This window comes from Citrus sinensis, chromosome 3 (assembly GCF_022201045.2).
Source record: "Citrus sinensis cultivar Valencia sweet orange chromosome 3, DVS_A1.0, whole genome shotgun sequence".
NCBI classification, from domain to species: domain Eukaryota; kingdom Viridiplantae; phylum Streptophyta; class Magnoliopsida; order Sapindales; family Rutaceae; genus Citrus; species Citrus sinensis.
This window is the reverse complement of record NC_068558.1, coordinates 46,685,031-46,698,455: the sequence shown is the minus strand read 5'-3', so window position 1 is coordinate 46,698,455 and position 13,425 is coordinate 46,685,031. Positions and strand designations below refer to the sequence as shown.

The following is a 13,425-nucleotide window of genomic DNA, read 5'->3' as shown; positions in this document are numbered from 1 at the left end:
AGAACTTGTCAGTGTCTATGTTAACTTTGGCTGTCTACAAGAAGCACTCACTTGTATTTGATAAAACGACCCAACAAGAGTAGTCGGCCAAACATATCAATCACAGCACAGTGAACGTAAATATTACGGCTTATATTATAACGAGTCTCGTTGAACACCATTTTGGTCTCGAACAATTCTACCTTGTTCAAGATCATTCAATCCAGAACAAGCCTTTAAAACAAGTGGGAAAGCGAAATTATCAGGGACCAAACCTTCTATAAGCATCAAGTGATAAAGTTCCTAGGCTTTAGAAAACTCACCCATGTTAATGAGGTTGAGCTTTGTCAGCTTGTTGGAGAGCACATTCTCCAGAGAAATCAGAACAATCCAGGTCACAATGTTCTCATATCCAATATATACGCATACACTCACAGATTGAATGGTGTGTTGAAGTTCAGAAAAATGATAAAAGAGAATGGTGTGGTGAAGAAACCAGGAAGTAGTTGGATCCAGATTGGTTCTTGCATTCACATGTTCCATGCCAGAAGCAAAATGCATCTAGACTTTATTAAGGTTCAAGAAGTACTAGTAACCTTACTGATAGAGATGAAGGATGAAGGACATATGCTGTATTCGGATTTGTTTCCTAGTGATCCTATCGATGATGCTGAAGTGGTTAGTCAATTCTGATGTCAGCTTAAGATCTCAATGTTCCAATTGGCATTGATAAAGATTCTGGGTGATATCAGCCTCTAATAGACATTTTTGGGTGAACACGATACATCTGAGAAAGAATCTTCCAATGCAAACTATGGTGAGGATCTGATAAAGTGAACTAGTCCATGTGCGTTTTTTTCACTTACACGATGAACAGACTACAGATATCTGACTTATCAAAGAACGATCTTTTGCAGATCCCTGCACTACAGCAATAACAGAGAGAGACCCAACTCACGGGTAATTAAAGATAGGTTCGTGTAGTCTCTGAAAGTTCCTCAACTGCTAGCCATTACGGTGAATGTTCAAGATGGATCCCATTCTTCCTGCGACTTTTGCTGGGAAGAAATAATGTGTTAATGCTTCTTTCACTGCAGCAGGCAGGAGGCTTTTCCTCTTTTTAAGATTTTTGAGGGTGAATAACTGCTAGAAAGCAATGCCTTATCGAAATTTTAACTTGTGTTGTATAGAAGCCGTTGAAACTCCTCAGCAGTAGTCTCAGCTGGTGAAAGACATCTCAAGGTTGAATTATCCGGGCTCTCCAAAGCAATAATCACTTACATCACCTTCAAGCCTATTTGGAGATTCCCTCTGAACTTCGGCTGTTGGAGAAATATGGCCAAGCAGCTGGAGGTATTTATTGTCTCGGACTCTCGATCGGGTTACATATATCCTCTTGTGGAATTTATTTAGTGCGCATTGCGATTTCTAGCCTGCATCATTTTCAATAGTCAGCTTTTTTTTTTTTTTCTTTTGAATTGAAATGAGTTGAAGGACTAAAGTCAATTGGTGTAATCGAACCGTACCACTAGTAGTACCGGAAACAATATTATTCGCTTGTAAGATCCAACAGCCCCATTGCTAGTGACAGAATCATGGTATCTTTGCACGGAATGAAGCAGAATTTCTGGATTAACTTTCACGGCCTGGGAACTGGAACCTATAACAAAAGGAATAAGACTTGAGTGATGGGGAAATACCTAAAAGCTTATGCAAATTATGAATGCATGGTGAATCTTCTTAATTAACGTGTTTTCCCTTATGTCTAGTCTTAAAAGGGTTAAAAAAAAATGTTCGTTGTGAGTATGACATTAGCCCAAACCTAAGCAGAAGGTCGAATCTTGTGGTGCTCAACGTTTCTTTTGTTAATTTCTACGTTCTGATTGGAATCCCCGGGATTTGTGAGCGGTGCAGAGTCCTTGACTTCCATTGAAGCAGCAGCTCGAGAGACGCCGGCAACTGGATTTGTTTTGTGCATTAGTCCTAATGGTGTGCGTAACATGGACATGGGCAGCGGCTGTCCAGGAAAGCCAGGCATCTGGATTCCAGGCACAGCAGTGGCTCCTGGAATGGGTGGCATTAGGAACTGTGCTGGGTTGCAGCCAGCACCCATTTGCATTCTCCCGTCCATTCCAATTCCCATGGGAGGGAAATGACTCATCTGCGGTGCAACTGCATGCATTTGTTGCATTCCTATTATTCCTGTAGGTAGCATCATCGAAGGCATACAAACCCCTGTTCCCATTGACATCATCTGCATCAAGATTCAAGAAACCGCCTTAATTTATTAGGTCATTCCTGCCACGCGCGCATGCGCACACACATATATATTGTGGAGGTCGTCATTTTTTTCATGCAAGCACGTGTAATAGAATTAGATTCTACTACTATTAAACTACATAACTTTATAGTGTGTTAAAAAATAACTCTACAGTTTAATAGGTGTCCACATTTAAAAAATAAGCGCTCCCCTGAAAATAACTAATATATATATACACACTCATTCAAAACAAAAGCATCTATAGTATGGTGTTTATACCATTACTTGAAACTGAAGAGTCTTTAAGTAATCAATGGCCTCCTCAAGCACCGAAGCTTTGTCCACCTAAGCATCATCCGTCTGATGTTAGGAAGTGGTAAAATAAATAAATAAATATTTTAGCTAAGGTGACAGGTAGGGTAGCCCGCAGCCCGGTGCTGTATATAATTAATTACCTTATTGCAATTTGGTATGAGCTCCTGTAATGCACGCATTTTCTTGTTGATCTTATCTCTTCGCTTCTGAAGGCAGATAGTCAGCCAATTAGCGATATATATATATATATATATATATATAAGTGTGTGTGTGTGTAGATTAACTACATTGGAACATGCATGCTTTTCTTTGTTTCTGAGTGGGATCACTAACTCACCCGTTCATATCGCTTATGAACTTCAGGAGTTCGTTTTTTCCGGTTACTTTTGCTGCCCCGAACAGTCACTGCTTTTCTCTCCAGTTTCTTCTCATACTGCACCAAACAAAATTGAACTTTCTTAGAATCATAGCAAAATTAAGAACATGAAAAACAAATCAGGGGCTGGGTAAGTTTACGTACTTGGTCACAAGGACAAGCGGATACCTCGGTATCTTCATATCTCCTCTTCAAATTAAAAGTAGTACACGCAGGATTATTATTTGAAGCTCCAAGTGAGCATAAGGAAGAAGACGGAACTGGTGGTTCTATACATTTTCCAGCATCCAGCTTTCGTTTGACAGTATTCTCAGCCGGTAAGCTCGAGGTTCGGCTGTAATCAGCTTCCGATTGTACATCGGGGACTGTGACTGGGACTGGTTGTAACAGCTCCGCGTTTGTGTCTGCAGAATTCAGCTGGTTCTGAAATCCCTTAACACTCGCTGAACCATTAGCTGCTGGCGATAGCAGTCGAGGCTTATTTTGCACCTTCTCAGGCTCAGCTCTTGAGAAACCTCTCCTACTGCTTGTTCGCAGCGCTGGAGATCTCAAGAAAAGAGAAAAGTTAACTGGCTGCTCTCTTTTCTTTTCAGGTTCTCTTTTCAATACATCCAATGAAAGTAGATTCGGGCTGTATTTAACTCGTGGCCTTTTAAGTGGAGTTGAATCACGAGACTGACGGTTACCCGTTGGAGTTGGGGTAGTTTCATGCACCGGAACAACTTGAGAGTCCTTGCGTAGCTTATCATCATAATCAATATTATAACCTGTAGCATGTTCCGAAAATGCATTAAAATGGCTTTTATACGATATTTCAAGCAGCGATTCATGTTGGTTCTCATTCTTTGGAGGAAAGGTGTCTGTATTTCCCCCATTTTCCAAACGAGCATTGGACGAGCGAGAAGCATGATCAATGCACGAGGAAGTGCTCTTTTGAGTTCTCTTTGAAGAACCTCGCATGCGAAGTTGACCATCTTCCCACACAAGCTCCAAAAATTCTTGATTAGACCTGCATTAACAGAAATTTCATCAACCTTTAGTCCTCCAAAAATAGGAAACACTTGCTTATTATGCTAGGGTAGCTGAGGAAAATCTTACATGGTCAAAGTTAAATTAGCGCTCTTCTTGCTGGTCAACTTCAGCTGGGCGATATTAATTGGATGCTGTTCCGAATGCGTTTTGTCGTCGCAACCATTTTTTTTTTAATTTTAATTCTCCGTAGTTGAAGAGATATTCTAATGAATCAAATTTGGGTTTGATCTCATCAGTTCTTGTACTTATCAGAATATAAGAATAGACGATAATATATAGGATAAGTATGATAATAGATAAGAAGAAGGTGACGAAAACACAGTCTCAGATAGCTAACTAGGATCGATGTAATTTCTGTAAGCAGCCGAAAGGCTGATTCTATATTGGCATATTTGTAAAATCGAATCTGCTTGCTTTTTCACTCTACGCGCTTCCCAGATGGAGAGAGACTGCTACGAAATCAGACCATTTCATATCAAATAGTCAATTGAGTCGAGTGTTCGAACAACTTAACTGTTTATATAATAATAATGAAAGAATCCTAAGAGATGAAGTGCCAGCCAGCATCCACAAGAACTAGTGCACAAAATTTAAGCACGTCTACTCCCATCCTCGCAACCCTGTGGTAATGGAGTTGTCCAAGCCTGGTGGTAGGATCCCACCTTAACGTTTCTCTTCTTGGGCGAAGGATGTCCTAATTAGTAATTTGATTTCTGTGTAAGACTGGGGGTGGACGGAGAAGGACCCATTTCTTTGTGACACAAAGTAGGAAGTGACCCATTCGGCCATTTGCTTTAGTAATTGGGCCCCTCTACTTCACGGCAAAAATGACAGGAAAAATATCTCATCAGTCACGTTCAGTTCTTTGCAATTATAGACTAGCCTATCTGCTCCTTATCTTATATTTCGAAGGCGACGTTTTCCGATATGATGAAGACACAACTCTTTTTTTTTTTACCACGAGCCCACGAATATACCCACGTGGAGTGGGGTCCCCGCACCCCAAAAGTACTTCACCTGCAGTCCTGCACTCTGCCCTCACAACATCATATCGTGCCCTCACAACCAGGGAAAGAAGCAAAATACTAGGAAGAAAAGCGTGTCCTTCACGTGATGCCGTGTGAATTCACGTGCCCTGTGTTGTTCTGTCGGCACTTTTTTCCCGCCTAAGCGACGAAGCAAAACCACAAGCGGTCATGCTAAACAAACAGATAAGATTTTGTATTTGCCAATTAGGCGAGACCACTTCAATGATAAAGGAAAAAGAACTCCAGCCTAACAATTAAAAAGCATAATTTTATGAACCCAAACGTACCAAAAAAATGTACATGCATAATAATAACACTTGAAAATCGACCGATTTGAAAGCACAGTGGCAATACAATTGAAAATGGACGCAGTGCAGGAATGTGAGTGAGCACACAACGTCAGCATTACGTATTCTTTGTTCATCAAATAAATCTCTCTACAATTGCAAGCATTCTTCTGCATACTACATGTTGGAATATAATGAAAAGTAAATTCCTACGTAGAGGTCCTCGACTAGAGGATTATAAGATCAAGCATCAATAAAAATCTCCAGCTCTGTCTAATTATGGACAAATTCTCCTTGTTGCTAGCGGGCTGTATGAATCATGTCAATTTAGAATACCTTCTTCTTTCAGACTGTGAGCTATTACATGTTTCAACTGGAGCATCTTATTCCTCGCCGACTGCAATGAACAATGAAAATAACAATCACGTTATACTAGTTACATGAGAGTTGTTGCATAGCATTTACATAAACTAAGGCACAACTTGATTAACTTCAAAATGGAGCACTGTCTTTTAAGGATCTAACTTTCACTCACTGGATATCCCAGTAGAATCCCAAGAATTAATGATAAGTTGGCCAGATTACAAATATACCAAGAGAGATTACTTCTTAAGCTGCTTCTAGTTTGTCAACACCTAGGAAATTGAATGCGCTAAAAGCAGTTCAGCCAAGAATACGCCAAGTGGGTGTGGCCATCTCATGCTCATAAAAGTCCAAGTGCCTAAATCTCCAATTAATTTAATAAACAGAAGACCAACCTATAAAAATCATATAAATAGGAGAAGCTTGCCTCATGGACGGTTGTGATTCTTCTTTGGGCATCATTGAGTAGAGTCTGAACTGCCTCTTCCACCTGGAAGATGAGCTTTTGATGCGATGTTCCTGTCAACACAAAAGATAACTAATAAACCAAAATCCTGTACAGGACGTTCAATAAATGATAATGAGAAATAACATGGCACTGTAAAGATTTGAAACATCCATTTACTTGAATGCACTTAAAATTGTCAACAAGTTTTTGGAAGAGGCAGAAAAATGAAATGGATCCAATTCTGTTTAGATCCCAAAACACACTTATTTTTCCACCGAACAGTTAAAGATATTGATTTCTTTTCCAAAATTTCTGCACAAATTTAGGGACAATCTCATATCTATTCACATCAGTGACTCATCCAGATTGAACCTTTGATTAGCCTTATGCAAAATATATGGAATGATTCATCTTCCGAGACATGCAGTCATCCTGAGACCCACAAAGGGACTGCTAACCTCATTCGTCAACTGCTTCCACTCAAAGAATTAAATTAAATCTTACTGTATTCTCGGTCCCCAAAATCACTTGAGCCATATGGAAAAACCTACTTAATTGTTTGTAAAGCAATTATACATTGACAGAGGTGGAAGATATATATTAACAACAATATCAGTTATGAAAATATATAATAACAGATTTAATCGTTATCATACTCTGCTTTTTCACAGTTCCCTTCAGTTCAATCTGGTGGGCCTCCAGCTCCTCAATGGTACTTTGGCAGCTCTGGAGATGATGATGAATGTCTTCCTTGAATTTTTGATGAATCAAACTCAGTTGTTCTTGTTGCTCTGCATTAGAAACAAAAGCAAAACGTCAAAAATGAAAAAGTGAAAAAATGGACATGACATCTCAACAGCTAAATTCCTAGAAGTGAATTTCTTGAGCTATTATTAAAAACCCATAAAATCGGTAGCGCCATAATACATTGATTAAAGAATTAACTGTATATCTGCTGAAACTGTCCCTTCAGGGGTGACTTAGATAGAAGTCCTGAAACACCATAGATGTGTACTATGGTGCAAGAAACACCACTAGATTTTCATTAATTTAGGCTTCTTATCTCAAGCAACAAGATTATAAAGACAAATTTTAAGATAAAATAAAGCACTTTTGCTAACAAAGTTACGAAAACCAAACGAACTATTCAGTTTACATAATTCGTTACCCTCAAATCTTGTTTCCAGACGCTTTCTTTTTGATTTACTGAGGCTTGTCAGCTTCCCTCTGGAAGATCATCAGTTCAGACCTAAGTAATTTATTTTTGCAATAATAAATGTCAATCTAAAAAACCTACATATCTGTTTGGATCTGTGACTCAACATTCTGCAGCTGTAAATGTATCCCCTCAGAAACAGACAACAAAATCTCAGAGGACTTCCTTTTCGTAGCAGCATCCATTTTCCTTCTGAAATTTTCTAAACCAACAGCAAACAATGTGACAGCCCTGAAACATTGTCATGTTAAACCCAAGTCAACAAACAGATTGGAGCTAAGATAGTTTCCTAAGAAAAACCATAATTGCTTCAGTTAGCATACAAAGGAAAAACCTTGCCAACTCATCCTCTTGGCTCTCTTCTGAAGGTTCCAGGAACCATTCTCTCTCTCCATTGTCTGCTCATTTGGTGCAGAAAAAGAGAAGAAAGAATTTAAAAACTGATATAACATTTTAAGGAACATTTCATATGGAGATGATCAGAGCAGAAGATATTGACATATAAGTAAAATTATACCTTTTGTGGAGAGCGAGGTGGGACTGAATTGATCAACTCTAATGCCTTGATGGTTGCAAAGCCGTTTAGTATGACAATGCATGGAGTTTGGTTCCTCACTAGTGTGAATTTCTGGAGAGATGTTTCGGTTATCTGCATGTGACCATAAGATGAAGCCAACAAAGTGGCTGACATTATGAAATAAAAGAGACGAATCAGAAAATTTAAATTCTTTGAGAAGATGTCATGCTCTTTGAATTGGTTTACATACAGAGGAATCAGGAACTGCCTGTTGAACCAAAATTCTAAGAAATATGTTGGACAGCAGAATAAATCAAAGGATACCAAAGGATATCCGAAAGATGCCTGTACTATTTTGTCATACCCAGTATCCTTAAAGCCGAATTTTGAACAACTCTAAAACCAGTGATATCTTGACTCTTGACAAATTAAAAATCCAACAAACTTTATAAAACTTGTTTTAGTCTGACAAAATTTCTTTTGAATTATTGAAAATTATATGTCGTTTGTATTAGGGGTGAAAACTAAAACGACTATGACCCTTTTTCTAATTGAAACAGTTTTTTTTTAAAAAAAAAAATCATTTTGAACGCACTGAAGTCAAGTGTCCTGGGCATTTCTGTGGGGAAGGTAGAATCTTAAAGAAAAGAATGAAATAACTAAAACACCAATTACCTAGGAAATACCCTAATATGAAAGGAGATCATAGTTAGAATATGATGATGTTTATCATTCCTAAATTGAATGTACTAAACCTATCATACAAAACTGCCAGTAATAACATCTAAGAATAAGGAAAGCAAACATGCAACAGTATGGGGAAAGTATTTTAACAGGTTCTGCAATGCAACTGCATTGCACAAAAATATCAAATGAAGCTCACGCTAAATTAGTTTTCACAAAAGAGATCAGCAAAAAAAACAAAAAAGAGTACTGGAAATCTATTTATTTCAAATTTTAGAAATATTATTATCAAGCAAACATACATTCGTATGCTTTGATGATGGGGGAACCATCTTCAGAGCTCCCAAGATCCCCATCTTCAGATGAAAATTCAGCCAGGTCTTCTTCTGCGTCTTTTTTTTCCTTCAAAGGTGATGGTTTTCTGGGTGAAAAATGTTGAAGTTCTTCTGCATCACCCTGAAGCATAATAAGGAAAGGCAAAGGCAGGAAAAGATATTCTCACATTGATATTATTGCATGTAATCAACTAACATATCCCTCAGATAGCAATTAGCTAAGGATACAGGAGACTCTGTTTCTGCATCTGACCCAGAACAATCTGGTTTTGAAGTTTGCAAAGCCCTGAAGCTACGGATGGCTCGTAAGCTAAATCTTCTATATTTCAGCGGAGGATCGTGAACATCTTGCTCCATTTGGACTGTTCTCGGAGTGGAGCAGGGAGAAGGGCTTAAGATAGGAGATTTAAAAGCAAATGTTGGACTTTCGATCACATCTGGTGGTTCAACAACATTCTTCGAAGATGGATTGCTGCAATCTTCTTGATGTTCCCTAGTTCCTGCTGATGCCAGACTGTCACCCCTCTGATTCATCTTTTTCAAATCTGATGGTTGATGAAACTCGTTGTCTTGCATTTTATTATTATTTTCAAAGTAATCTCTCTTATTCTGAGGGGGGCAACCATGAATACTGTCCTCTTTATGATCAAGTGTTTTTTCAGCATGTGTTGGAGACACACTTTTGTTACTTGCTAGCTGAGGCTCATCTGCATTATCCTTTTCAGCAAAGGAAATTTCATGTGGCTCAATGATTGATTTCTTTATCTGACCTTTCTTCAGCGTAGACATTAAAGAGCCAAAGTTGATAGCACCATCCAGGTTCGCAGACCTTCCATCTTGGAAAGAGTATATGTTCATTTGGTGTTTTTGTTTGGTATTAGAGGATGAACCAAGTTTAGTTTTTTCTTGTAGCACTTTAGTTGAAGCTCTCTTTCTGTACAAAGATCGAGTTAAGGGTCTACTTGTAGGCTGCTTGGGACTTTCAGAATCAGTTTCTATAGTATCTGAGTTCTGCCTGGGTCTGACAATTCTGTCACCAATTTGATCAACAAATTGCTCTGGCTTCAACTTATCCACACCTGTTTCCTTAGCCTGAGAATTAGAAGGCTGACTTTTGGGTGAAGAAACAGTTGCCAATATCTGCCAAAGTTTTGTTCTCAAAGTTTCAGTTCTGTTTTCTGCTTTATCCGTTTTTTCTGCTGCCACAACTTTATCCGATACGATTGCTTCTTGTGCAGTTGCAAATGTGAACTCTTCCACCTGCACTTGGCTCCCATTCTTCCCTCCCTTCCTTGAATAGGTTATGCCATTAAACTTCTTCTGATTGCTATCTCCAGATCGTAAAATAGAAGAATGGTTTGCAAAAAACTGAACCGAATGTGCTAGTTGTGCATCCTTCACTCTATTAAGCTTTTTCTGCCTCCCACCAGTGGCAGGTCCGCTAGAAGGTTGATTAGTGCATGGGACAGTATCTGAAATGGGTGCATTTTTGTAAAAGAATCGTTTAGTAATCCAAGGTGACCTCATCTCCTCTGTAGCGTCAGATTGCTTTCCTTTGGTGGCAGCTGAGGCACCCTCACATTTATTTTCTGCTTGCATGGATTTTTCTTTGTTCAGATTCATCCTTTCCACATTTGGAATTTTAGCCTCATCTTCCTCTGCAGCTTCAGGTTTTTTCTTGTCTACAGTAATTCCAATTGAGATCTTTCTCAGTTGGCTAGATGGACGACTATTGCTTCCAAAACTCTGACTTCTGGTCATTCCATCCTGAAACATAATTTGCAGCTCATCAATTATTCATCTTCTCAGGAATTCATTTAGGTTGCAATTATTCATCTTCTGGTCATTCAATTATTAGTTCAGATGGCAACTGATGATTTACTTGGAGCTTTGATTAAACAAAATTCAAATATGCTCAATCGCAACATTATAACCCAAATTCAAATATGCTGAGGCACACACACTTATTTTAAACACAGGGAAAGCCAAATTCACAAAATGTGCAAAACTGAGTTACCAAATAACCAGTTCTATAAAATCATTATGTTGTCAGCGTGCCCTCACATAACTTCTGAGAAGGCAATATTTACAAGATATACACTATTGGAGTTCCAAACAAAATTTGATTATACAAAAAAATGACCAATATATCAACTGATCAAGCAAGGTCTACAAATTGCACAGAACTACAAATCCAAGCAAAAGCCATTCTCCACGCAACTCTTAACAACTAATTAAACACACACACAATCTCAAGGAAAACAGCAATAAAAAACTGCCACAATCACTATCCCAAGTAAAATCCAATAATGGACAAGCATAAATCTATGCAGCAAAAATGAGTTTATCAAGCATCTTAAAAACAAAAGGGTTAATTATTTGATCTTGGAAAACCATTCTGTAAACGAGTTACTATCCGAAATTTTAGAATTAAATAAGTATTGACTTTATGAAAGGATCTGTGATGTCGGAAATAAGTACAGGCCATCTTTTATCAACCTAGGACAACAGAATAATTTTAGTTGAAATATAATTACACCAAATCTTCTAGCCAACTTTAACTAAGAAGCAATGAAAAAACATCCTATTTATGCTGTAAATTCTTAAAGTTGGCATTATCATCCCTTACGTCCTGTAATTTTTGTCGCACATCAACTTCCTTCTCACTTATGTCTCGCAATATTTGTCGCACATCAACCCCCATCTCACGATTTCTTAAGCTGCAAAGACGACAAACCAACACCACCAACAACAGCTGTAACCTAAAGAGTAACAAAAACAATTAGAGTAAGAAGCAATTGGAACCAAAAAAAAAAAAAATTCCAAAACTCAGTGTGGTAACTGAAAAAGAAAATTACGAGGGAACTAAGCAAGGTAGATTGTTACAAAGAGAATAAGTTCAAAATTAGCATTGCCATCTACAAAGAACGGATCAGATCTAACAAGAAGACAGGTTAAAACTAATTTCAAGCATTCTCAATTTTCCACCGACTACAAATTTTCGATCTCAGTAATTAAGAAGCAAAACAGGTAAAAATTGTGCAATTCAAAAATCAGCTACCATAAAAACCCTAGAACGACGACTTATGCGGTTTTAAATACAAATATTTAGGTTAAGATCCGCCATAACGAGAAGTCTAAGAGAAAGTGAAAAATGACGAATAAAAAGTTCAACTGATCAAATTTAAAATAGAAATTCATAGGAAGATAAAGGATATCGCTCACTGGTTATTTGGCAGCGTAAAGGGATGAGATGCTCGTTTCGAAATTCGTGCGAGAAATCTGAGATCTAGCAGAGAGATTTTTTCTTCACGGGAGAGAGAAAGTGATCAAATTTCGGATCGCGAAGTTTTGCGGCGAAACAAAGAAGCGGGAAAATCAAATGGCCACTGATTTTTGAATCGAAAGTTCGAAACGACCGAATGCGAAGTGCGCACCGCTCTTCCTGCAAATTGACGATTTTAACCCTCGATTTTAAATTGTCCGATAGGAACGGCGTGGCAAAGAGTGCCCGCCGCGAGGAACCGATTGTAGTGATGATCATCAATCTAATGTTTGAGTCGACATTTGGACGGCTTTGGTTCGTTCTAGGAAAATTTTGTTGAATCTTAAAATGTTACACGTTGCACCATAACTTGTCCAGTTGTAGTGTTATTATACGTTTTTTTCTCACAATTTCCCTGATTTTGTATTTCTTTTTCCTACATTTAAAGGTTCACGACGATATATCAAAGCCCTTTAGCTGTTTAAGTCTATAGTGATTATGATAATTGTGATAATATATATTTTTATTTCAAATAAGAACGTAAAAAGTAAAATTATCATAATCATGGAATGTATTCAATTTATTATGAAATTCAAATGTTACAAATTTTCAATTGCATGATTTTGCTTATACTTTTAGCATTGGATCGACATTTTTTCAGTTACTATTATCGCGCAACTAAGTTGTTCAAAAGGAATTATAGTAATTGTAACTTTTTAAAAACAGGTTACCCATCATTTGTTAAACTAAACTCGAAAATATTTAACAAATTTTCAAAGGGTGATGAAAATTTCACCCTTCTTTTTGTGTAATAACACTCCGTTTATGATTTTTTTTTATTGTATTTATAATTTTATCCTCAAACAACTATTTTATTCTTTTTTGAATTTTTATCCACCGTAAATTGGCATCCACCAAGGCATAGATTTCAACCACAAAATCAAATTATATATGGCGTTTAAAACCTAAAGAAAATAGAAATTTATGGCTGGTAGTTGGTTTTGCTAACAAAATATTTTTTCCAATATATGATGAATCGGTGACCCAAATAAAGATCTACTATGGGGGTCAAAATAATTTCAAATTTCAAGCTTGATTGAAAAAGTAATTTAGGGTGTGTTTAAAATTAAGGTTCAGTAGAAGTTATAACATTAAAGTATTTGGTAAATATTAACTGTTGTAAGTTAAAAGTTATATTAATATGATTTGTCACTTAGATGACGAAAAATATATTTTATTTTTAATAATTTTTAAAATTATTATTCAAAATTTATATTTAATACATATTATTAACTTTTTGTTTTATAATTATATTTTTTT

The 13,425-nt window shown here is 37.3% G+C and overlaps 2 protein-coding genes across 8 annotated transcripts; both read right to left on the bottom strand.

Annotated features, from left to right (window-relative positions):
* Positions 1–516: 516 nt before the first annotated feature.
* On the bottom strand, positions 517–4,838 carry LOC102608210 (transcription factor PHYTOCHROME INTERACTING FACTOR-LIKE 15). Of its 3 annotated transcripts, none has more exons than XM_006492373.4 (8): positions 4,029–4,838; positions 3,075–3,939; positions 2,892–2,987; positions 2,695–2,757; positions 2,519–2,584; positions 1,802–2,233; positions 1,506–1,639; positions 517–1,412 (listed from the first exon to the last, which is right to left on the bottom strand). In XM_006492373.4, coding segments are annotated over exons 1-6 (1,524 nt in total). In that variant the 5' UTR covers positions 4,031–4,838; the 3' UTR covers positions 517–1,412; positions 1,506–1,639. The 3 variants fall into 3 exon arrangements, with proteins under 3 accessions (XP_006492436.2, XP_006492435.2, XP_006492434.2); XM_006492372.4 differs by having other exon boundaries at positions 1,518–1,639; positions 2,695–2,760; positions 4,029–4,741; XM_006492371.4 differs by having other exon boundaries at positions 2,695–2,760; positions 4,029–4,740.
* A 436-nt stretch (positions 4,839–5,274) lies between these two features.
* LOC102607618 (meiosis-specific protein ASY3) lies at positions 5,275–12,436 on the bottom strand. 5 transcript variants are annotated; one of them, XM_025093040.2, is made up of 11 exons: positions 12,066–12,435; positions 11,470–11,602; positions 9,069–10,607; positions 8,808–8,961; positions 7,822–7,953; positions 7,639–7,702; positions 7,386–7,535; positions 7,257–7,315; positions 6,745–6,879; positions 6,036–6,159; positions 5,275–5,674 (listed from the first exon to the last, which is right to left on the bottom strand). In XM_025093040.2, exons 2-11 carry the CDS (start codon positions 11,542–11,544, stop codon positions 5,647–5,649), a joined length of 2,460 nt encoding a protein of 819 aa, XP_024948808.2. In that variant the 5' UTR covers positions 11,545–11,602; positions 12,066–12,435; the 3' UTR covers positions 5,275–5,646. The 5 variants fall into 5 exon arrangements, 2 of the variants coding, with proteins under 2 accessions (XP_024948808.2, XP_006492432.2); XM_006492369.4 differs by having other exon boundaries at positions 6,068–6,159; positions 12,066–12,432; XR_003062456.2 differs by lacking the exons at positions 5,275–5,674; positions 7,257–7,315 and having other exon boundaries at positions 6,068–6,159; positions 12,066–12,436.
* Positions 12,437–13,425: the final 989 nt, after the last annotated feature.